The 24,819-nt window shown below is 41.5% G+C and overlaps 1 protein-coding gene across 1 annotated transcript in view; it reads left to right on the top strand.

Moving 5' to 3' along the window:
* Positions 1 to 24,423, top strand: part of LOC146320835 (uncharacterized) — a 28,407-nt gene extending 3,984 nt beyond the window's left edge. Inside the window, exons 2-11 of the mRNA XM_084729240.1 lie at positions 4,839 to 4,975; positions 8,248 to 8,430; positions 11,057 to 11,231; positions 11,590 to 11,769; positions 12,197 to 12,319; positions 12,993 to 13,126; positions 13,217 to 13,247; positions 13,334 to 13,433; positions 14,452 to 14,548; positions 14,638 to 24,423. Of these exons, the coding sequence (XP_084585366.1) occupies positions 4,841 to 4,975; positions 8,248 to 8,430; positions 11,057 to 11,231; positions 11,590 to 11,769; positions 12,197 to 12,319; positions 12,993 to 13,126; positions 13,217 to 13,247; positions 13,334 to 13,433; positions 14,452 to 14,548; positions 14,638 to 23,421 (9,942 nt within the window). The 5' untranslated portion in view covers positions 4,839 to 4,840 and the 3' untranslated portion in view covers positions 23,422 to 24,423. The remainder of the gene's footprint in view (positions 1 to 4,838; positions 4,976 to 8,247; positions 8,431 to 11,056; positions 11,232 to 11,589; positions 11,770 to 12,196; positions 12,320 to 12,992; positions 13,127 to 13,216; positions 13,248 to 13,333; positions 13,434 to 14,451; positions 14,549 to 14,637) is intronic.
* Positions 24,424 to 24,819: the final 396 nt, after the last annotated feature.

The raw sequence follows: 24,819 nt of genomic DNA, 5'->3' as shown, positions 1-24,819 counted from the left end.
ATTATGGAGCAACTGTAATTTCTTTAAGATAAGTTAGCCAGCCTTCATAATCGATCGTCACGCCAAGGGTTTTTCCCAGGCTTCTTTAAATAGTGTGGAGTGGAAACCGGATTATATGCTGTGAAAAGGTCAACAAATCTAGAGACAAGTCTCTGAGTCGGGGACCAGATTGAAAAGAGTATACAGTTTAGTGGTGGGTGGAAGTGTTGGGGTTCTCTAATCTGGAGGCAGTGTATACTCTTTGTTCAAATGTGCAAAGATGGTAAAATGTTGGTGATGATGCCTTTATTTTTCCACAGTATAAAAGTAGTCTCAGTAAATGAAGCAGGGAAGGTATGATTATAACAAAGGGGTGTACACACAGGTTTCAGGAAATTGAGGTCAATGTTTTCCTTATTTGATATCAAATTCTTAAAAAAAACCTGTAACCATAAAGCCATTGCCTATAATAGTTGTTGATTTGGTTAGAGTAAAGAAAAGGGCAGGGAGAGATCTCCTGTTCAATTGCAAGCCATGAAGGGGTGGAGGCGGTGAAGTTTCCTGGAAATGTGACTTGCCAATACATTTATGCACTTGCGCTTTCAGCCCAATAATATTGCTGAAAGTTAACAATGGGTTAGTTTGAGCGCGAAGGGTAAGAAGTGCAAAACGAGGGCCCTCTTGGAATGATATTAATGAGGTTATGCCTCCAGCTTGTTTTGATATTACTGGCATACCTGTGTAGGCATTGTCACCCCCTCTGGGGTTGGTTAACTGAGGAAACTGGTCATGCAGGTAGCTTACACTAAATCATCAAATCTTAATTACTTTGAGTGTGTGAGCTGTGTGCTATTGTTGTGTAGGTTGCGTAAGGCTAGAGGTTTGTTTCAAACTCATTTCAAATCCAGTGGAAACATCCGTCTTATACTGTTGTGACACAAAAGCAAAGCTGATTGGTACTGATATTATCAACGTATTTAAATATCACAAATATTGCATCTGTGAATTAATGTAATGTATTTTAACCTATTACACATTTTGTGGGTCACCCACTGGCTACACATGGATACCCAACCTGGTGCAGGACTCTAGTGTGACCAAAATGATGTTACTTGATAATTCTGCATTTCCCCCCTTAAGAATTAAGTGCATCACAGCAGAAATTCAGTATTGATGCCAAAAGAATACTTTTTTGATATCTTGCTTTGTTTTTCCACAAACGTAATTCTCTCATTGAAGTAAATACACTGAATTTCTCCAGTAGCTAAAACAAACACTTGTATAGAACTTTGCCTTAATAAAATATAGTTTAAAATTTGGGAAATTATAATTACCTCAGTTAATATCTGATTGAAGAATAAGAAAACAAAATTACAAATCAGAACAGACATTTGATGCTAGCTTTTGGTACTTGACTGTTTTTGGTGCTGAGTGCCACAAACATTTCAGTCAGTGCCAAAAAGTACTCAGGTTTCCTCACCAGCCTAAGGTGCTCCCAGTTTCCTCTTTTCACCAGAAGGTGAAGGCATGCATAGGTTCATGCTAGTTTAGCCTATTAGGTGCCATACAATCCACACATATCTCCTGACTGGCCAGTAAGAGCCACTGGTGAGGTGACAGGGGCGTGTTCCCTCACTGGCTTCCCACTGGAGGCTGTGCAAGCAGGTATTGCTCGCTGCATTGGCGGGAAAATTCTTTGCATCAGACTTTTTTCACCTCATGGAAAGGTGAAACTCGTGTTCTGCAGTCATGTTTAAGTGTGCTTGCAATGCTGAGGAATGGAGTTCCTTGCTGAGGGGGCTCCATGTCTGAACAGGAAAACTGAGTGAAGGTTTGAATTAGAGCTGGTGCACATGCATGTGTTTCTGTCAAGTTTGTGAGAGCAGACAGCTGTTGAAGCCTTGTGAAGGAGCATGTGTGTAGAGGGAGGGTGTATGTTCATGCCCTGAAACTATAGTGTTAACCCTGTTTGCTTCCTATGACAGCCTCCTGTAACTGACATCTGTTGGCTAGTTTTACATACTTCTACACTACCCTGCAGTAATGCATGCAAAGTTTGTGTTGTGGGTGGAGGGGTGGTAAAGCTGGTTTGTTTTGTGTTTGAGTGGGTCACTAGTAGACGTCTACAGGTGACCTTAAAGCCAGCAGGTAGTCTTAAATATATTTCAGATACTGATGTTGCATTTATAGAGCTTTTTCACAGCAGCCATTTTTACATGAAATAGTAGGCTAGTAGGCTCATTGGAAAGGCTCTGCTAACACTAAATGGAAGAAGACTGTAATTAATATCATTGGAAACACCCAAATATTTTCCCTTATATTTCATATCAATATGGTTACCGTAAAAAGATCCAATAAGCCACCCTGGAAACCAGATATCAGTAGGATGCAGCTAACATTTTCATAATGGATCAATCTGTCGATCATTCTTTCAATTAATGGATTAGCTTTTGTGGTACAGAAAATGGTGAAAAACGTTGATCGCTGTTTTTCAAAGCCCAAGGTGATGCCTTTGTTTTGTCCACAACCCAAAGATAGTCAGTTTATTATCATAGAGGACTAAACAAACTAGAAAATACAATATTCATATCTGAGAACCTGAAATCGGTGACTCAAAACAATTTGAAAATTATCAAGATAGATGGTGATTAATTTAATTATTGACAACTAATTGACTAATCAATGCTATGTAATGCAGCAGGTAAAATGGTGTTTCAGGTACATAAACCTTTGCAACACATGAACATGCCACAGTCACAGTCATGGTCCCATCCAAGTTACTAAATGTTAGTGTGTTTTAGATCTGAAACTAGTCACACCCTGCTATTTCATTCCGCAAAAACTATTAAATGACTTGTTGGTGCAAGCTGATAGGCATATATCAAATATTTTGCACACATACTGATTGTGACACAGGCTCACACCAAACCCTGCTGCAGCTCATGTGTTTGAATCTACAGTAAGTCACTGTGGATGTGTGCAGCAGCTTAACCAATTGGGAATGACAGGCCTTATGTCAGGACAGTGTGAATGTTACAGTGAGTGTTACAATACATACTTTCATTCATTCTTGTGCTCACTAAAATGATCTGAATGCCATGTGCTTCATAATTAGACATGTTCCTATTTTCAAACCAGCATGATGTAGAATTTGCTCATTTGCTCGTTTTCTATATTCTTATATGTTTTGCTGTTTATTTGAATCAGATTTTGGGTTTTCTCAGCATGTGGCTGCCTGTTATGAGTCCTGTGGCAAGTTTTAGTTTGGTTATAAAAGTGATGATCAGACTTGTAATTGACTTCACCTGCAGGCAAGTGGTTTGACAGGTTAGCCATGTTGGCTTCAGATGCTCACCAAATCTGCCTGTCTGTACATTTATTAACAATAAAAAAGTGAAGTTAGCCACCTATCCTAGCCAAAGCTAACGTAATGAGGTGACTTTCACATTTTATTAGTCTCACAGGAGATCACTGAAGATTAACTGGGATTTGTTGTGGCAGGTTGATTGGATCAGGTTACCACAACCACGTGTTAAGGTCAAGTTTAGAGCATGTGCTGGGATTGGGCGAGCTATGGCTATGGGTGCTCCTGAGGAGATCAATGTGTGATTGATAATCTGTTAGTTTATTACTACAATTTTTTTGCAAATAAGTATTTAATGTTATTGTAAATGTAAGGCACAGAGTAGCATACAAAGTTTCAAAGATAAAAATGGCAATCAGTGTTGCCAGATGTACAATAATTATCGTATATGTGCCATAATTTTAACAACTGCACGATATATATGCTATCAATATACGATCAATAATTCAAAAAAGGGGGTGAATGTACGATAATTATCACATTTCCATAAATGCGCAACAAAGCCTTGTTTGAGAGCAACCAATCATGTCAGCATCGCACAAAACAAGCAGCTGGTAGAGCAGTGACACAATCTGGGGCTTTTATTTTGATGGATATGAACAGAAGGAGTGATGTGATGAGCTGGGATTGTTTCTGTGTGAAGCGATGAATGGTTGCCGTCTTGTTCAGATGGTCTAGGTTTACCATTCGGTGTAGTATCCTGGCAGCATCCTAAGGATAATTTTTGTTAAAATATGATAATTATTAAGTCGTAGTATGATATTGTTGGATTTTGCATCTAGCTACACTGATGGTAATTATGAAATGGAACAAAAAAAAAACAGTTATAAGTGAGGGCTCTTTAATTATTAATCCACTTCTATTCATATGTTCGATCCATGTCCTCTCTCTGCCTGTCAAACTTAACAAACACATTATATGAATTATTGTAGCAACTTTTCAGTGACACCTGCTGTACTTCCTACCTATGTGTTGTGTCGTAAAGAGACAAATACTTGTGAACTAATCATTACCAAAGTACTTCTTCATGAGCTGCTTCTGATTAACAAAGTGGCACAAATTGTCAACAGTCATCCATTACTAGTTATTTGGTCAATTTTTTGTCTCCTTCAAGATCATTATCTGCTATATAGTCAAAGTCTTTTCATATGGTAGCCTATTTCAGTGAATTATAAAAATATTCCCCTGGTAAGCCATAATTATGAAAAAATCTTTTTAAAAAGTCCAAATGATGAGATAAAAACTCATAATTTTGAGATTAAAAAATGAAATTGAGATAACAATTATGACAGGAAGTTTGAGAGCTTGACTTTACCGTTCTAGTTTTTAAGTGTTTTCCTCTCTGTCATTGTATCAGTTCATCTTTGCCTTGCTAATATTTCCAAATGTCTCCACAGTCACAGGTATCTTGGCGGTGTGATGATAGTAATGGCTGACTGAGGATCTGAACACTGTCCCTTCTCACTGCTGTCTGTCTGTTGTGTGTTTTGCGTAGGGATGAAGTTCCCTGTGGATCTGCTGGCTGATGTCAGCCTGGCAGAGCTGGAACAGTCGGCACAGAACTACATGAACAAGCTCCTGTTCAGCAACCCTGATTCTCCTGAACATCTCGTCCTCTCTGACTCCACTCAGGTAAAACTCACAGTGCTGACCCAGATCCTGACTGGACCACTGTGCTGTCTTTGAACCACGTGTCAGTAGGCCAGTTAAGATAACTACTTTTGTTGGACAATATATTCCAACCCCAGAAGTAATTGCGCTTAAAAATATAGGCATTTTTACACCATTTGATCTAATGATAATATAATAACATAATAATGCAAGTGCACCCTTTCAAAGAGAAATTAACTTTTAATTTGTGAGGGTGCTGTTATTGTGCATTTGGTTCACTTGAAAGGTTGTGCTACACTAAATGAAACAATACCATAATTAGCATCACTGGTAACCCTTATGTTTACCTTACTATTTCATATAAATATGGCTGCTGTGGAAAAGGACTCTTATGCTTCTGGTGTTCAGGGCCAGCTTGTGTGTGTATGTGGGTTATATGGGAGTAATATGGTTTAGAAACGGCTATTTACATTTTTATTTTATAACCAATAAAGATGTGTCTGGTTGTTGAATGTAGGTTTTTAATTTATTAAAACTTGTGTGTCTGTGTAAAGCATTAGCTTGAGCACGAAGTCATGCCTCTTTGTCTCATAGCATGTGATTAGTGCAGCCTAAGTGGAGACATTTAAAAGGAGCTAACACTGGTATTAGGTAGTATTCTGGAAGATTGCAAGGTTACATAATTTAGGCCTTTAGGTATTTGTAAGATGAATTGGTAATACTGCAACACGACTGATGCTCATTTACTCTTCATCTTGAGGGTCAGTACGCATACACTCATACACTGTTACTTTAAAAACAACCCAAAAGTTTTGTGGTGAGTAAATCAACCCAGCATGTGTTTAATCCACATGATCTTCAACTGCAGTGGCTTTGCAGAGGATTGTTCACAATCAAAATATCTCTGCAAAAAAATCCATTGTCCATTGTTTCACAGACTGAACTGTGTTTCTGATTGATGATGGCAAACTTGCATGAATACTGCACTTTCTAAGACAGAATAAAACATGAACATGAACATCCCAAGTCCACCTTTCAATACAATATGGTTCCAGTTTAGCACATACTGTTTGCACAGGAGGTGCACAATAAAAGCAACAGTTATGTAACGTGATGTTGATTCCTGTGATTCTGTCTGGGGATAAAATAACAGGAACACCTTTTCAGTTCATTATCCTACAGCACACTATAGCAGGGCTTTGCAGGGTTGTGTGTTTTTAATAATGTTTTACTACATTAAAACATGAGCTAAGTAGTCAGGAAACCTGAGGGGTGAACTACGAAGCCAGATTAATGTGTTAGTGAGCTATGTTGAGTCTAAAGGCAGGATTTTCAGTGTCACAAAGGTGGCTCTCTTTTATCCTGGCTAGATCACCATGGTAACTTCTGCTAAACTCATAACCTGGTTGGGAGCAGGTTATGTTCATAGTTTCAGATTAAATCGTCTGTAAAACGCGCCGTTCTTTAACTAATTATTGTCCTAACAAGGTTGTTTATGAGAGATATAGCTTATAAACTGAGGGAACAATGAAAAGTTGTTGAGCTGTATGTTCGTAATTTCACCGAACAAATAAAAAAAATGTAACAGCAGCACAAACCGTATGCTTCGTGCTGTCATGATGGTAACCTCCATTTGGTGATGCAGAGTCATTTTCCTCGTTTGCTCCAGACACTTTAAATTTACATCATATATAATCCACACACTAAAATAATGATGAAACAACTACAGATACTTTGAATACTTTTTACTGTTATCTGTTTTGTCTTGGTGATACTGCAGCTCAGATCACTGATTATAAAATTCATCATCATTTATCACAGACAGTCTTAAATCAGTTACACTCATTTTACGTTGGTTTGGTCAAAAACTTCAGTGATCTCTACGTCTCTGTCATCATAGGACAGTGTCAGACAGACTTCATCATGTTTAAATGTGCTGTGTGGAGTTTTATTGTTTTTCATGTTAGAATAAATGTTTTCATGTTAGAATAAACCGCAGCATTAAGACCACATTTAGTCCATCAGTCATTTTCTGACAGCAAACAACTTCTCCTGCTTTATTTGCAGCAACAATGTTGCTTTTTGCCGTAATGTATTATGTATATTTTCCACAGCCCATAATTATAACAACTTGATGATTTTGACTTAAGTTAGTGGCTCGCGATCGCTTCACTTCATGCGGAAGAAGAGTGAAATGACGCAACAAACGCCCCTTTTATGTGAGCGTGCACAGAGTCTGAAGATGAAAGCCTGGATTAACAAAGTGAGTTGATAACCACCATCGTGATACCCGTTATCTCCGCTTGTGGTTTTAGGCTTTGTCAATCCAGATCATGCAGAGAAAGCCTGGCTGTGTTGAGCTTGCTTCGTAGTACAGCCCTCTGGTGGTTAGAGGAATGCTAAAAAGATTTGACACAGAGCTTAAAGAAATGCTGATACATCTCAGGCCTCAACAGTCTGACAGGACTGAATCTTATCCCACAAACAAAACTAAAATCAGGCTCAACACTATTAATGTTTAAAGGGACGTGTTTTGCTGCTTGTAGAGTGTGGATATCTATTCACTGTTGTACTCTGTGTTACCAACATCATTTATGTGTGACATGTTTTTTTCATCTCTGGCAAAGATGAAAACAAAAAGTCAGACATGCGGGTACCTTCTCTTCTTTTAAATGTCAGCTTTAATTTTGATTGATTAAGAATGGGAAATATCGAGAGCCTATAATATCAGTATTAAATCCAAAGTGGTTATATATTATAAAAGATTTCCTTTGAAAGAGCATCTTAAAAGAATTTTGAGAACCACAACACTACAATACATTAAAAACATTGCCTCAAATATATAGCCTTGTCTCTGGTAGTGTAAGCAAAAACAGATTATTATCTTCCATATTAACAGTAAATCTTTAATTATTATTTCATAATTATGGCCCTTGGATTCTGAATTGTAAATTTATTAACAGTAAATCTTTAATTATTATTTCATAATTATGGCCTTTGGATTCTGAATTGTAAATTAAAACCAATGCCATGGGTATCTATGGCCCATAACCACAGGCTAAACCCCACGCATCAAGTATTTCCAGCTCCATTCTCCAGCCTCAGTCTATGAACGTGTAGCAACATCACAGAACATCATCAGAATATAGGATCTTTAGACTTGTTGCTGTTGAGACTATGGCATCAGTTTTTTTTTTCCAATATCAGTATATAATTGAAATCATACACATGGAGTGCTGTGTGGCTGAAGACTATGATCTTGTGTCCTGAGCTGTCTGTCTCTCTGTCTTCAGGTCACCATAGACATTTCCAGTGTGGGCTTCGTCCCTCTGTATGGACTGAGTGATAAACAGAAGATCCTGGCCCTCTTCTTGAGCGACCCACTGACTGCTGTGGGCCTGTACCTGCTGGACCAGTGGTGGTCAGTGGACGACATTCTTAAAACAGCAGACCCCGCTCGAGATGGAGCTGTGACGGTATGAGGAGTTTTCTCTGACTATTCATAATCATTCATTCTGATCAGCCACATCTGCTGCATACAATGAATGATCTTTCCCCACTGACTAGAATGAAAGAAAGCTTTTTACAGCGATCATTACTTGTGCAGCGCTATTGTTCTAGTAGGAAGTTACTGCAGTGACATGTTGAGGGTATTGTTCAGAGATGGGAACGTCTTGGCACCTCACGATTCTATTACGATTCAGACGCTGACCTCTCTAGGAGCAGCCATTGTTTGTTTGAGACAAGTAACAGTACAATAACGCTAACTTGAAGCCTGGCAAGATGGATTCTCAAATTGTCTCTCAAGGTGATCTTTTCTTTTCAAGTGCTTATAAGCTTTTAAGCCAGAGGGTGTCGGTCAGATTGTATCCATCAGTGGTTGCTCACGCTGAGCCTTCCTCACCAGAACTCAAGAAGTAGCGTAGCTTAGTATGTATACATGATGTTTACCTCAGTTTTGTTTCACCGTCCTGTTATTTCACTCATATGAAGCCAGCTATGTGCAGCCTTGATGTCATGCCAACTAGATTTCTTAAAGAGGTTTTAGACACAGTTGGACCCAGTATTTTATTGATTATTAACAACTCCTTAACACAAGGCATTTTTCCCTCTTCTTTTAAACATGCTGTGGTCCAACCTCTTTTAAAGAAACCAAACCTTGATTCATCTGTTCTTAACCATTTTAGGTCAATTTCTAAACTTCCATTTTTATCAAAAGTCTTAGAAAAAAGTGGTTTCAACCCAGCTTTAAGCTTTTAGGTGTCATAACAATCTCTTTGAGAAATTTCAATCAGGTTTTAGAGCTTTACACAGTACAGAAACAGCCCTCCTCAAGGTAACCAATGACCTTTTAGCAGCCGACAGGGGAAAGAGCGATTTTATTTTTTATTTATATGCTCCCGCTCGGCCAGATTATTCAGCGCCACAATGTATCTTTCCATTGTTATGTGGACGACACACAGATATATCTGCCCCCTGAGACCGGATGACCCAAGAAGCCTAGCTGCTGTGTCAGACTGCCTCAATGACATAAACTGTTGGATGGCCCAGAACTTTCTTCAACTTAATAACTCTAAATCAGAAGTAATACTGTTCAGTCCACCAAATTCCACCATTCCCATTAAAAATAGCCTCAGTCCCCTGTCCACAAATCTCACTTCCACTGCCAGAAATCTCTGAGTAATTTTTGACTCAGATCTCAGTTTCCAAACGCACATCAATAAAGTTGTCCAGTCCTGTTTTCATCTATGTACCATTTCAAGAATTAAACCACTGCTCCCACACTCTGACCTGGAAAAAAATCACTGGTCCAGAATGCAGCAGCTAGGCTTCTTACTGGTTTTAACAGACGACGTTACATCACCCCAATCCTGGATTCCCTCCATTGGCTTCCTGTACATTTTAGAATTGATTTTAAGATTTTACTGATCACTTTTAAAGCCCGCCTGGGTCTGGCCCCTAGCCACACACCTGAAATGTTAACTCCCTACGAGCCAGTACGCAGCCTTAGATCCTCGGGCAGGGTTCTCCTAGCTGTTCCAAAGTCGAGGCTTAAATCTAAAGGTGACAGGTCTTTCTCCATCAGGGCCCCTCGACTCTGGAACGACCTGCCCGAGGAGATAAGGCTTGCAGATTCAGTGACATCTTTTAAATCACTTCTTAAAACCCATTTTTATAGACTTGCTTTCATGTTATGTCATCGTCTCTCTCTTTTTTTTAATGGGTTTAATTTTAATCTTTTATCTGTACTTATTCATACTGACATTACATGGTGTTGTCTTATTCCATTCCTTTATTATTTATACTGACTTGACAACATCATGTTATGTCTCTGTAATCTCTGCCCTCTTCATTTTATCTTATTCTTAGTGTCATGTTTTTCTTTCTTTTATTGTGTCTTATTGTTTTTTCTATGTTCTAGTGTCTTGTTTGTGTCTTGTTTTACTTCAGTCTTAGTTTACTCCTGTTTGGCCCTTTGTTGTTATTTTGCTTCCTTGGTATCTTGCTCTTGTCCTCTTTTACTTTGTCTGTCAAAGCACTTTGTAAACTCTGTTTTTAAAGGTGCTACATAAATAAAGTTATCATTATTATTATTATTATTATTATTATTATTATTATTTCAGCCATAAGAAACATAGTCCAATCTCTTATCAAGAGATAATCGAGATGCAGCTAAGAATCTTTTTTGGTTTGTTTGTTTGTTTGTTTTCCATCTGACCTTGACTGGTTTGTGAAGGCATACAACTGCAAGGTGGTAATTATAAAGTCCGTGATGCCTGGACAAAGAGACGCACTTGACAAAATGGCTGAACTAGACATACATCTTTGCACAGGAGACTGTGGGTTTTGTCCCCCCAACTCTTACAGTAGTGTAATGTTATGAAGAGATTTCCAAATAGCCAGTATGGACAGGAAGATTGATTACTGCAATTAAACTCTCTCAGTGCACATGGCATATGAGGATTGTATTACTTAAAAGGCTTTTTAAACTCATCAAGCAGAAACATTTTTTGGACGAATCTTTAAAAAAAAAAGTTTCCAGTTTGTGGCATGTGCTATTATATTAACAGTAATGTGCTTTTCTTTGTGTGCATCTCTCAGGTGGAGACAGTAGGAGAGAGAATAGTTTTATACATCCTTAATCGCGTCATCTATAGAGCCAAGGAGATGAACTCTAAGGAGGAGCTTCCCTTCCTCTGCCATGGAGAAAAAGATCATGCAAAAATCCTCTGGAATAAAGGAGAGGCTATTGGCTTCTACTCAGTCAAACCCTCAGGTAATTATTTGATTTATCTCTGTAAATCTACGTCAGCTGGTATCACATTGTTTGGTCTGTAGTTTTGCTACCATTTGGTATCTACACACGTTTTAGAATCTTTTTAAATCTTTAGAAAAGACTTAATGTTTTGATGCTGCAAATGATTTTGTTAACACTTTCGGTGAAGGTCATATCCGTAATGCATTATAATGCATTTATAAGGCTTTATAAATGTTTATAATCATACATGGTGGCTGTTATCCTGATCTTCTCAGTGCTAACTCTGCTTACCGCTCAGTTGTTTCAACTGAATGACTGTTCTTTCCTTTCTGACAATGTCCTCAGCACTATGCTTGTTTTTTTGTTTCTCTTGTAGGCAGCTTATGCAGTTCTATTTCAACCAGAAGCTATCAGCTCCCTGTGATGGACTCCATATTTGTCCGAAAATGTCAGCGTGGAAAAGGCTTTGGCCTTAAGATGCTGGAGGACTACGTGCTCAGTTTCAAAGAGGACAGTCTGGGGTTGAGGTACCCCCTCACAAAATCCATGTATAAAGGTACTTGAGTTCATCCTACAGCTAGTACACCTTACTGACATGCTCAGTACCAGTGTACTTTATTAGATCTGATATTCAGCAAATTTACAGTCATCAGAATGTGTTTTGTTTTTTAACCAAATGCTGATAAGTTAGTAAAAAAAAATCTACTACAATTCTGGTTTCACTCTGATTGGTTAAATGTTGAAATGTTCTATTTTAAATCGACATAGCCCTTTCAGCAACAAGGCACTTTTGTCCTGGAGTTTGTTATACATTTTGACACAGTCTTTTTTTTTTTTTACTGCAGATGTATAATCCCAAATTTCACTCAGCTGTTTGTTTGATTACTATTAATCTGCATCCGTTGACCCCCTGGTACTTTCTCATCGATGTTTGTGCTGGTGTTATGTCACTGTAAGTTCAATGCACTCCTCTTTGTTTCTAGTGTGTAAGAAGTACCTGAGTCAGCACAAAGAAGACACAGACCTGCTGTGGGAGGTAGAGAGCATAGGTGCACCCAACCAGAGGACCAACATTGCCAGCAAGATCCAGGCCATGGATCTCGGTGGTAAGAAATCACAGAAGCTAAACTGTAATGCTACACCGACCAAATATTTGACAGAATAAATATCACATTTTCAATCATCTTGAAATTGTCAAATATTCCTTCTAATTATGCAAAGGGACAGTTCACCCCAAAATTAAAATTACATTTTTTCTTATCTGTAGTGATATTTATCAATCATGTTTTAGTGTGAGTTCCTGAGTTTTATGTATAGGATGCATAGATATGTCTGTATTCTCTCAAAAATAATGGAACTAGATAACACTCAGCTTGTGGTCTTCAAGTTCCAGAAATTATGGCCCAGTTACTCAAGATAATCCACTGACTTCACTACACAGGAGGAATCTACTTATGGACAAGAGGCTCTTGCTCATGACGGCGCAGGATGTAAACATTAATGGCATCCTCCTCAACTGAGCTGTAACCTCTCATCCATGAGAACATGTGCACTTCTTTCTGCGTGGTGATATGGTTAACGTGTATAGATTGGTAGAAATAAAATAGCTCCTATCTGAAATTGCTCACAACGAGGACTGTGGATTGTCTTGAATAACTAGGTCATGATTTTTGGGGTGGACTGTCCCTTTTAAGAAAACACTGCCAAATGATTTGACAGATTCTCTTTTAGTGTACTTACATGATCATTCAAAAACTGCATGTTTTATCTGTTTCTCAGCAGTGGCCAAGAGTCTCTCATTCACAGAGGAATCAATTGTGATTACTGAGGTTACTGAAAAGGATGTGGTGATGGAGGCAATTACCACACAAATAAAAGAAGCTGAATCTATGGAATGCACAGTGGAAATTGTGGTATGTTTAAAATTTCTTCCAGTTTGAAAAACATTTATTTGAGACACAGTTTCTAAAAGTAAAAATAACCCCTGTGCCTTTGATGTGTAGGAGGAAATGGCAGTACTGAGAGCGACCAAAGGTAGGCATTTCATCACGTAACATCTACATTGTATACTTTTGTTTTAAGTGAAATAATGTCCATTGTAACAATTGTAACTATTTCAGAGGCTGAATTGCCTGTTACAGCCCGGGGTAGGAGTAGTGGCTCAAAACGAAGAAGAATGGGAGAAAGGATCACAGAGGACAAGTCAGAAAAAATCATCAGGTACGTATAAATCAAACCATATCACTCCTGAAAACATTATGAATGCACTGATATTAGGAAAGCAATCATTTCCATTACACATCCTTGGAATATGACCTCTGCTTTCAAATTACTGAAGATAGGAAGAAAGAAAGTCTGTAAAACATGCCCCCTACTGACTCAAAGTAAAATCTGACTAAAAGTAGTCTGTGGGGTCGGCCTTTTGTGATCATGGTATGCTGTGAAATTTCTTTTTAACCATTTGGCTGTGTCAACATAAAGGGTGTAAGTGTATTGACCAGTGCAAAGTGGTAGCACAGACCTCCTTTTTCTATAAGTTCATTTATGTGCAGCAGCCATGCAAAATGCAAAAGGTCAGGGTGGCCTGAATTGCAATATAGATCAGAGTGTATGGGGATTAATACATAAAAACAAAATAAATATTATATTAGAGTGTATGTTTTTGTGTATGAAAGCAGAAACAAACTTTGTATAAGAATGCCTTTTTTAAATTGTCAAAGATGGTTAATAGTTGTTCAGAATTTATAATGCTGTTCTGTATCAATTAGATCCCCATTTATAATATGGATGAAAACTTGAATGGTTTACACTCTTGTGAACAGTATACATATTTTTGCAGATTAGAAGCAGCTTTAAATTAAACAGAGGGCTGCAGGTCATCAAAAGAATACCATTATTACCACCTCCACAACTTGGCACACAGGAAGAGACAATCAATTATTCTTGTTGTGGGTTTGTTTCCCCATCTCTTTCTGGCAAAACTGAGGATGGAGGGTGTGATCCTATTCTTTTTTGTCTGCTCACAGCTAAAGTGAAGACAGTTTATTTGGGTTACTGGAAAAACAACTATTGCTGTAGAGTTGATCTAAATGGGAAGTCATACCTGGTGCATCATGAAAAGCATTGATTTGTAACTCTCAGTAAATTATGTAATATAATTTTTAGCAATTTCTCCTGAGACCAAGTTTAAAAGCAAGTTTATTATCTGTAATGACTGGTGATATCCAACATCTTTTAGAATCGAGGACATTGAAGCAGAAACCCCCAGACACGAGCAAGTTTCTGCACAACAGAAGACAGAGCTGCACATTGTCTCTGAAATAGTGCAGACTGAGGTGAGTATATGCAAGTTCTTGTTTGCATATTGCCTATATGAGCAATGCAACAACTTGTTTGTGATTAAATTTTCTCTGTTTATTTTTAGATCATGCTGAGTGTGGCTCCTGAAGAAAATGGAGAGGATGTAGTTGATACTGCATCTGAAGAAGCAGCAGAACCAGCCACTGCCCTAGACTTAGAAGAGGCTGATGTTACAACAGCACCTGAAACTGTGGCGTCACTAGTAAAAGATGAGGCTACACAGGATCTGAACACCTCCCATGGCTCACAGATAACAGTTGAGAATGTGGCATCAGAAATTGAGCAAGCAGAGGAAGACACTGCAGTGCTGGAAGTCTCTGAAGAAGTTTCCGAGGTACACAAGGAAGCAGAAACTGCCGAAAAGTCGGAAGAAAGACTTACACAACATGCAGTAAGTCTATCAACACATGCAACATCAGAGGATGGGGAAGTTGGAAAAACAGGAAGAGAAGCTGTAAATGACATAAAAACTGGACGCAGTAAAACCCCCAGACGGAGATCTCGGCGACTCAGAGAGCTAGAGGAGGGAGTAAAGGAGGGAACTCCAGCCAAGGATGGAAGGAGAGTTTTGAGAGGAAGAACTGTTACGAGCACACCCACACCCAAACGCAAACGAAACAGCCAGAAAGCACATGAAAAATTAGGGAAAGAGATTGATGAAGTGGTAGAGGAGAATGACGTTTCTACGGCTGAAATAGTGGAGGAATTGGCTGTAACTGAGAGGGAAGAACCAGAGGAAATTACTTCCATTGAAGAGAGTGTAGTTGCTATGGAGGAATTAAAAGAAGAAGAAAAGCAACATCTAGAGGATGAACAAGTGGCAAATGAAGAGGAGACAGAGAAACAAGAGGAGCTTTCCGTGGAGGACACTGTAGTGAAAGGGACCACAGAGTTTCCAGATACAGCAGAGACTGCTCTTACAGAGGAAAACAGAGATGTGGATGTACCAGACGAATCTGAGAAAGAACAAAAATGTGAGGAGGTGGAAACATCAGTGATACAGGGTGAAGAACAGGCCTCTGATGAGACAGAGGAGCCCCCTGTTGTACAGAAGACAGCCTCGAGAGGCAGACGTGAAGTCCCTATCAAGTCGACAAGACGAAGCAAAAGACATCAGAAACAAGAGGAAGAACATGCAGATGAAGCTCAAAAAGCAACGGACAAACAGATGGAGGAACACCCTCAGGTGGAACAAGAGGAGAGTGTTGACAGAACAGCAGAAGGGATGTCCACCAAGGAATTAACTGCTGTGGAAGAAGGTCAAATTCCAGAGGCAGGAGAAGCAGCAGCAGACGTTGCACCTTCAACTGAGGTGAACATTGAGGAGAGCAAGGAGGTCCAGGAAGGTGAGGAGACTGAGGGAGGGACCGAGACTGCATCAGTGATGGAAGTAGATAAGGAGGAGGAGGCAGATAATGTGACACAAGAGCCTGACACTGTCGCTGCCGCTGTTTCCGAAACAGCAATACCTGATGAAGTAGACGAGGCTGTCAAACAAGTGGCTAAAGAGCCTCAGGAAAAGGACATCACCAAACTCCAGAAAGCCACTGTCGTCTTAGTGGACCTAAAAACAACCTGCCATCAGTTAAATGTAAAGGAGGCAGAAGAAACACCAGTTGATGGAGAGTTGAGTGAGAAAGAAGAGCTCAAAGTGAGTGAGGTTATTACTGAAAAAGAGGAGAACGAAGCAGAAGCAGGCACTGCTGAGGTAGAAGATGCTGACAGAGTTACAGCTCTAGTGGAGGAGGAACAGTCTGCATTTTCAGTGATATGTCCAGAAAAAGAGACAGGCATTGCAGTTGTGGATGGTGCTGAAGAGAATCTTTCAGCAGCTGAGGAAGAGGAGGCAATGAGCTTGGAAGAGGAAGAAGCACCTGTTGAAACCAGAGCTCAGAGAAGCAGAACAAACACAGCTACACCAAGAAGAACAAGAAGAAGCAGAAAGCAAGCAGATGAACCAGAAGCAGAAATCAATGAAGAAGAAGAACTGGCAGTGACAACCAAAACACTGAGAGGGAGAAGAATATCTGCTTCTGTCACACCTAAAGGTAAATCCAGAAGCTACAAACAAATCCAGGAAGAAGAGCAAAAGGGGGTAGAAGAATCTGAAACTGTCAAGGAAACAGAAGCAGAGAAAGAAGAGGCAGTCGAAGAATCTGCTGCACAGGAGACAGAGGAGGAAGGTGAGGAAGCAACTGTAGAAGCCACTGAAGTCACCAAAACCAGAACACTGAGAAGTAGAAAACAAGTCGTCAAAACTGAACCGAGACGCAAATCAGAAAGAGGCAGACAGAAAAAGGCTGAAGTGGAAGAGGAGGAGGAGGAGAGCTCAGCTGGAGTGACACCTGCTGCAGATGAGTTAGTACAGGAAGGAGAGACAGACACACCACTGACCAAAGCTGCCACTGAAGTGGTTGAAACACCTTTAGCGGAGGAGCAACAGAGTGAGGCACCTGAGTCTCCTGATGTTGAGGAAGAAAAGGAATCTGCAGCAGTTGAGGAGACAAGGGCAGAGGACAAAGACCAACAAGCTGAGGAACAACAGCAAACAGATGATCAAGAGAAGAGAGAGAAACTTGAAGAGCCACCAACACAAGGGGATGAGGGGGCAGTCCCAGAGGAGGATAAAATAGAGGTGGAGAAGGAGGAATCTGTTCCTGTAGAAGTGGAGAAAGGAGTGTCAGAAGAAGGAACGATGACTGAACAAGAGGAGAACGCAGCTGGAATGACAACTGCTGCCGATGAGTTAGTACAAGAAGGAGAGTCTGACACACCATCGCCCAAAGCTGCCATTGAAGAGGTGGAAACACCCCCAGCAGAAGAGCAACAGAGTGAAGAAACAGTACCTGAGCTTTCTGATCTTCAAAGAGTTACTGTGGTTTTGGTGGATCTGAAAAAAAAACATAATGACATCCAGAATGAAACAGCTACTGTTGCGGAGGGAGTTCCTGCTGAGGCTGAAGAGGGGCAGAGGCAAGAAACAACAGAGGACGAAACTGTTGCAGAAGAGCATGTTACTGGTTCCCCTGTTGGAACAGAAAAATCTGAGTCCATGAAGGTGGAAAAGACAGCTGAGGAGACGGCTAAAAAAGATGAGGCTATAAGTGTTGATGATGATGAGGAGGAGGAGGAGGAGGAAGAACCTTCAGTCACCGAAACCAGAGCACTGAGAAGTAGAAAACAAGCAGTCAAAGCCACACCAAAACGCAAATCGGCTAGAGGTAGACCAAAAAAGTCTGAAAAAGAAAATGAGGAAACTGAAGAACCAGCAGTTGAAGTCAGAGTCCTTAGGAGGGGGAGGAAATCTGTCCCTGCCACACCAACACGTACAACAAGATCACACAAGCAACAAGAAGAAGATGAATCTACAGCAGCTGAGGCGACAGGGGTAGAGGAAGAAGAGGAACAAGCTGAGGAAGAACCGCAAACAGTTGATCAAATGAAGGGAGAGAAGCTGGAAGAGCCACCAACACAAGGGAACGATGGGGCTGTCCCAGAGGAGGATAAAATTGAAGTCGAGAAGGAGGATTCTGTTCCTGTAGAAGTGGAAGAAGGAGTGTCACAAGAAGGGACAATAACTGAAGAGGGGGAATCCACAGCTGAAGAGACAGCTGCTACAGATGAGTTAGAACAAGAAGGAGAGACTTACACACAACCGCCCAAAGCAGCCACTGAAGAGGTGGAAATGCCTTCAGCAGAGGAGCAACAGAGTGAGAAAACGGTCCAGGAGGCAGTGCCTGCTGAGGCAGAAGAGGAACCGAGGGAAGAAGCAACGGCAGAGGAAGAAACTGTTGCAGAGGAGCATGTTCCCGTTTCCCCTGCTGGCACAGAAGCTGGAGTGGCGGCTGCTGCAGTTGAGTTAGTACAAGAAGAAGAGACTGACACTCCATTGCCCAAACCTGCAAATGACTCAGCTATACTTACACCTAGTGAAGAGGAGGCAACACCTTCATCAGAGGAGCAACAGAGTGAGAAAACTGTACCTCAGCTTTCTGATCTCCAAAGAGTGACTGTGGTTTTGGTGGATCTGAAAAAAACCCATCATGACATCCAGAATGAAACAGCTACTGTTGGAGAGGCAGTTCCTACTGAGGCTGAAGAGGGGCAGAGGGAAGAAACAAAGACGGAAGAAGAAACTGTAGCAGAGGAGCAGGTTCCTGGTTCCCCTGTTGGAACAGAAAAATCTGATTCAGAGAAGGTGGAGGATGCAGCTGAGGAGACAGCTAAAGAAGATGAGGCTAAAAGTGATGATGAGGAGGAGGAGGAGGAGGAGGAGGATGAACCTACAGTCACTGAAACCAGAACACTGAGAAATAGAAAACAAGCAGTCAAAGCTACACCAAGACGCAAATCAGCACGAGGAAGACCGAAAAAGTCTGAAAAAGAAAACGAGGAAACCAAAGAAGAACCAGCAGTTGAAGTCAGAGTTCTCAGAAGGGGAAGGAAATCTGTCCCTGCCACACCAACACGTACAACAACAAGAACACGGAAGCAACTTCAAGAAGAAGAAGAAGTAGAAGAAGAGGAGGGAGGAGAGGACACTGCAGCAGTAGAGGAGACAAAGACTGAGGAAGAAAAGCAACAAGCTGAGGAACAACAGCAAATGATTAATCAGGAGAAGGGAGAGGGACTTGAAGAGCCACCAACAGGAAGGGATGAGGGGGCAGCCCCAGAGGAGGATAAAATAGAAGTGGAGAAGGGGGAATCTGCTCCTGTAGAAGTGGAGAAAGGAGTGTCAGAAGAAGGAACAATGACTGAAGAAGAGGAAAATGCAGCTGAAGTTACAGCTGCTGCAGATGAGTTACAAGAAGGAGAGTCTGACACACCATTGTCCACACCAGAAGTCCAGGAAGAAATGGCAGCGGACGAGGAGACAGTTCCTGTAGAAAAGACTGCTGCTGAAGCAGAAGAGGAGCAACAGGAAGGAACGGTGGCAGAGGATCATGAGCCTGGTTCCCCTGTTGAAACAGAAAAAACTGAGCAAGAGAAGGTGGAAAAAGCAGCTGAGGAGATGGCTAAAGAAGATGACGCTAAAAGTGTTGAGGAGGACAATGATGAACCTACAGTCACTGAAACCAGAACACTGAGAAGTAGAAAACGAGTAGCTAAAGCTACACCGAGACGCAAGAGCAGACAGAAAAAATCTGAAGAAGAAAGTGAGGAAACTGAAGAAGAACCAGCAGTTGAAGTCAGAGTTCTGAGGGGGGGAAGGAAATCTGTCCCTGCCACACCAAGGCGTACAACAAAAAGAACACACAAGAAACAAGAAGATGATGAATCTACTGCAGTGGAGGAAATGGGGGCGGAGGAAGAAGAGGAACAAGCTGAGGAACAACAGCAAACAGCTGATCAAGAAAAGGGAGAGACACTTCAAGAGCCACCAACAGAAGGGGACAAGGGGGCTGCCCCAGAGGAGGATAAAATCGAGGTGGAGGAGGAGAAATCTGTTCCTGTAGAAGTGGAACAAGGAGAGTCAGGAGGAGAAACAGTGACTGAAGAAGAGGAGGATGCAGCCGGAGTGACAGCTGCTGATGATGAGGTAGAACAAGGAGAGGCTGACACACCATTACCCACACCACAAGTCCAAGAAGAAACTGAAACAGTTGATGAGGTGGTTCCTGCAGAAAAGACTGCTGCTGGAACAGAAGAGGAGCAGAAGGAGGAAACGACACAAGAGGAAGAAACACTGGCAGAGGAGGGTCCTGGTTCCCCAGTTGAAATAGAAAAGACTGAGCCAGAAAAGGTGGAAGATGCAGCTGTGGAAACCGCTAAAGAAGATGAGGCTCAAAATGAGGAGGAGGAGGAGGAGGAGGAGGAACCTGCAGTCACTGAAACAAGAACACTGAGAACTAGAAAGCAAGTAGTCAAAACCAGTCTGAGACGCAAATCAACAAGAGGCAAGCAAAAAAAGGCTGAAGAAGAAAGTGAGGAAACTGAAGAAGAACCAACAGTTGAAGTCAGAGTTTTGAGGGGGGGAAGGAAGTCTGCCCCTGCCACACCAAAACATACAGCAAAAACAAGACGCAAGCAAGTTCAGGAAGAAAGAGGAGAGGAATCTACAGCAGTTGAGGAGACCGGGGCAGAGGAAGAGGAGGAACAAGCTGATGAACAACAGCAGCTGGAGGAAGATGCAGCTCAACAAGTAGAACAGGCACAGGCCAGCAGTACTGAGACAATTGCAGATGAGGCCAAAGAGGCTCCAGTTGCAGCAGATGACATAGTTGCTCCAGTTGCAGTCAAAGCTGCAGAAACCCCAGTTACAGACGAGGCCACAGAGGCTCCAGTTACTGAGGAGCCTGCAGAGGCTTCAGTTGCAGACAAGGCACCAGTTGCCGACGAGGCCGCAGAGGCTCCGGTTGCAGACGAGGCCGCAGAGGCTCCGATTGCAGACGAGGCCGCAGAGGCTCCAGCTGCTGACGAGGCCGCAGAGGCTCCGGCTGCTGACGAGGCCGCAGAGGCTCCGGTTGCAGACGAGGCCGCAGAGGCTCCAGCTGCTGACGAGGCCGCAGAGGCTCCAGCTGCTGACGAGGCCGCAGAGGCTCCAGTGGCAGCAGACACAGTCACAACACAAGACACAACAGACAGGGAACAGTCAACCTCTGAAGTGGGACTCTTGACAGCAAAGGCTGACGAGGCAAGAGACGTTTCTGAGGAAACATCAGTTATTGAAACAAGAGCTCTGCGTAGTGGCGGAAAGAGAGTGGGAGCCACAGCTAGAAGCAAAAACACAAAACGTAAAGAGGAAGAGGAAAGCACAGAAGATGAACCAGAAATAGAACAAAGAGTTCTGAGGAAGGGAAGAAGGTCTGCTGCTGCTGCCACACCTTTACGTAAATCCAAGAGAGCTCGCACACAGCCTGAGACAAAGGAAGAGGAAGAAGACGAAACTACTCCAGCTGAAGAGACACAAGAAGAAGAACTCAAAGCAGTGCTGGAAACGGAGGAAAACAAAGATGATAAGACTGAAGAAAACAATGAGGAGGATTCTGCAGCTCAGAAAGAAGAAACTACAGAGCCTGAAGCTGTGGCAGAGGAATCCCTCACAGTACCAGAGGCAGTGGAAGAACAGCAGCCTGCTGTTTCAGTGACAAATGAACAGGAAGAGGCTCCTGCTGAGGAAAGTGCTGAAGAGACACTTAATACAGACGAGGCAAAAGTTACTGATGAGGAAGAAGAAGCACCAGTTGTTGAAACAAGAGTCCTGAGGAAGGGAAGAAGGTCTGCTGCTGCCACACCAAGACGTAAATCCAAGAGAGCCCGCACACGTCAGCCAGAGGAAGAGGAAGAAGAGGAAACTATTCCAGCTGATGACAGGCAAATAGAGGAAACTAAAGCTGGTGAGGAAGAAGACAACAGCAATGAGAAAAACAAAGAAAAGGATGAGGAGGAACCTGTTGCTCAGAAAGAAGAAAATGCAGAGCCAGAAGTTGAAGCAGTGGCAGAGGAATCCCTCACAGAGCAACAGGCAGTGGAAGAACAGTCTGCTGCGTCAGTGACAAATGAACAGGAAGAGACACCCAATACAGATGAGGCAAAAGTTACTGATGAGGAAGAAGAAGCGCCAGTTGTTGAAACAAGAGTCCTGAGGAAGGGAAGAAGGTCTGCTGCTGCCACCACACCTAGACGTAAATCCAAGAGAGCCCGCACTCAACATCAGCCTGAGGAAGAGACTGAGGAAGAAGAGGCAGGGCAGGAATCTCCTGAGAAAAAAAAGAAGGCTGAGGTGGAAGATGTGGAAGAGGAAGGAGTTGAGGATGTGGCAGGAGGAGATGCAGAGCAAAGGAAGGATGCCTCAACAGAGGAAGCAGCAGTGCTTGAAAAGGTGGACAACAGCATGGCAGCTGTAGATGAGACTGTGGCTGACCAAGTAGAAGACACAAACCTGGCTCAGGAAGAGGAAACCACAGTCATTGAAAAATCCACAGCTGAGGAAGTGAGAGAAGGGGAGGCACTAGTTGCAGAGGAATCAGCCGTGACAGAGGAAGAATCTCCAGCTGTAACAACAAGAACACTTAGGAGCAAAACAAAAACTTCACAAGCCTCACCTCCACGAAGATCCAGGAGACAGAAAGGCCAAGGTGCAGTGGAAACTCAGCAGCAGGAAGAGGAAAACCTTGAGGATGAGGAAACACAAGAAGTGCAACACCTGGCCGATAGTTCACTTGAAAACGAAAGGCTAAATGCTGAGGAACAAGCAGAAACTGATGAAACACCAGCTACTGGACAGGAGGCAGGGCCTCCAGCTGAAGAAAATGCTGAGGAGCAGGCTGAAGAAACAGCTGATTTGACAGATGGCAGTTTAACAAAGCCAGCTGATGAAGAAGCAGCAACAGAAGAAATAGTATCACCAACCATGGACCCCTCAGTAGTAGAGGAGGCAGCCACTGAATCGGATGAGGACACAAACAACAAAGCTGAATGCTGTGCTGCTGATGAACTACAGCCAGAGGAAGGCAGTAAAGAAGAGAACTTGGAGAATAACAACGAAGCTGTTGAGAGTAGTAGCGAAAAGGAGGAGGTCATAAATTTAGTGTTAGACACAGATGAAGAGGTAGAAACAGCAGATTTAAATCAGGAGGATGAGGAAGAAGAGCAGAACATGTCAGAGGAGGAGGCAGAGCCTATAGTGATCGGAAAGAGGGTTTTAAGAGGGAGATCAGTTCCTTCAGTAGTAATCACACCTCGGTCTAAAACCAAACACAGCAGCGCTAAAGTTCAAACCTCTGAGGAGTCTTTGTCTGATGAAGAGAAGAGTCCTCAGTCAGCTCAGAAGAGAAGTGTCCGCAAGAGAAAAAATACTGAGGTAACTCCACCAACTCGCAAATCTAAGCGCCACAGCAGAGTTTAGAATGTTCTGAATACTATATTGACACAAAAATGTATAAAGTAGTGTGCAGTCACACAACTAGGAAAATGCAAGAAAAAAAAAAAGAAAAGTCAACCTTTTCAGACTTAATTTTTTAATGCACAGACAAAAAACACATCCAGCAAAAAAAAGTTGAATCTAGCTTGACTTTTACTACAACACACTGCTCAGGCCCACCAAATATGTGCAAGCACACATTCCTTATTGCCTTTTTGAGATGAAGATAGAATGATTTGTAAAATCCTGTCTCATAGTATAAACATCACTTCAGTTTGTTTGTATCCGATTTTCCAACCCAGTATCACAAAGCGTGTAATAGACTCGCCGGTCCACTGTGACAGTGTCACGTTTTGCTTCACCTAGGTGTGAAAAGTACACACATTCTCATTCCACAGTCAACTTGGCAATAACACATGCTTTGTCCAGTTAGACTTTCAGAGTAAAGCTGGCTGAGAACTGTGCAGACTTTCTCATCCTTTGTAGTACTGCACCTTCATACATGAGTGCACTTATCATGCTAGGTGAGCCAAAACATGACGCTGACACGGTATCCTCAAGTGGATCAGTGGGTCTGTTATACTTTTTGCCATGAGAGTGGGCTGGATAATCCTAAACTGCTGTTTATAACTATATTTAAACTGTACTTATTTCTGGAAGACGACCAGGATTTAAGGCTACAGAAGTTGCACCGAGGTTAAGATATTGTTGATATTTGTTGAACAGGCTGAGTTAATTGAAGTCTGCACACAAATATACATGCAAATGAACTTTTGACTGTCCTCTTAAAAAGCCATAATTTGCATTCAGTAAGACATGGTGAATTAATATTTTTATATTGTAAATATTTTCTTATATTTCATTGAAATGTGAATGTCTAGTCTGCATTGCATAATGTAGTGACTGAAGATAATGATTTCAGTCCCTTTTGAATATAATGTTTTCAGTCCCTTTTTTGTTTGAGATAAGATTCTGGCAATAAATCTCTCAATTATACAATTCAACGATCAAGAACCAATTAGCAATATTAAATGTTAAATATGGTATTTAAATTTTTGAAATGCTCGAACTCATTTTTACTTTTGAAAGGAACTTGTGATTTTAGACATTTTTGTAGAATTTGTACTTTGATTAAAAAAAATACCAAAACATGTTCAGCAGAACTCAGGTCTTAAATTTAACATGTTATGTTTTTTTACATGTAGAATTGTGGGATTTACATCAAATATGCAATCCCCTCGCTGTTTCCACTTTTCAGTAACTTTGTGAACTTGAGCATTTTACCCTGTAGAGAGGACTGTTTTCTCAAGCCATCACGTAGCCGACGTCCTCAATCGCATTAGTGTTTTTAATGGTGTGATCTGATTTAGTCAACATTATGCT

The sequence above is a fragment of the Lutjanus erythropterus genome, chromosome 10 (assembly GCF_056507025.1).
Source record: "Lutjanus erythropterus isolate fLutEry1 chromosome 10, fLutEry1.hap2, whole genome shotgun sequence".
NCBI lineage: Eukaryota > Metazoa > Chordata > Actinopteri > Lutjaniformes > Lutjanidae > Lutjanus > Lutjanus erythropterus.
This window is presented reverse-complemented; position numbering and strand designations above follow the sequence as displayed.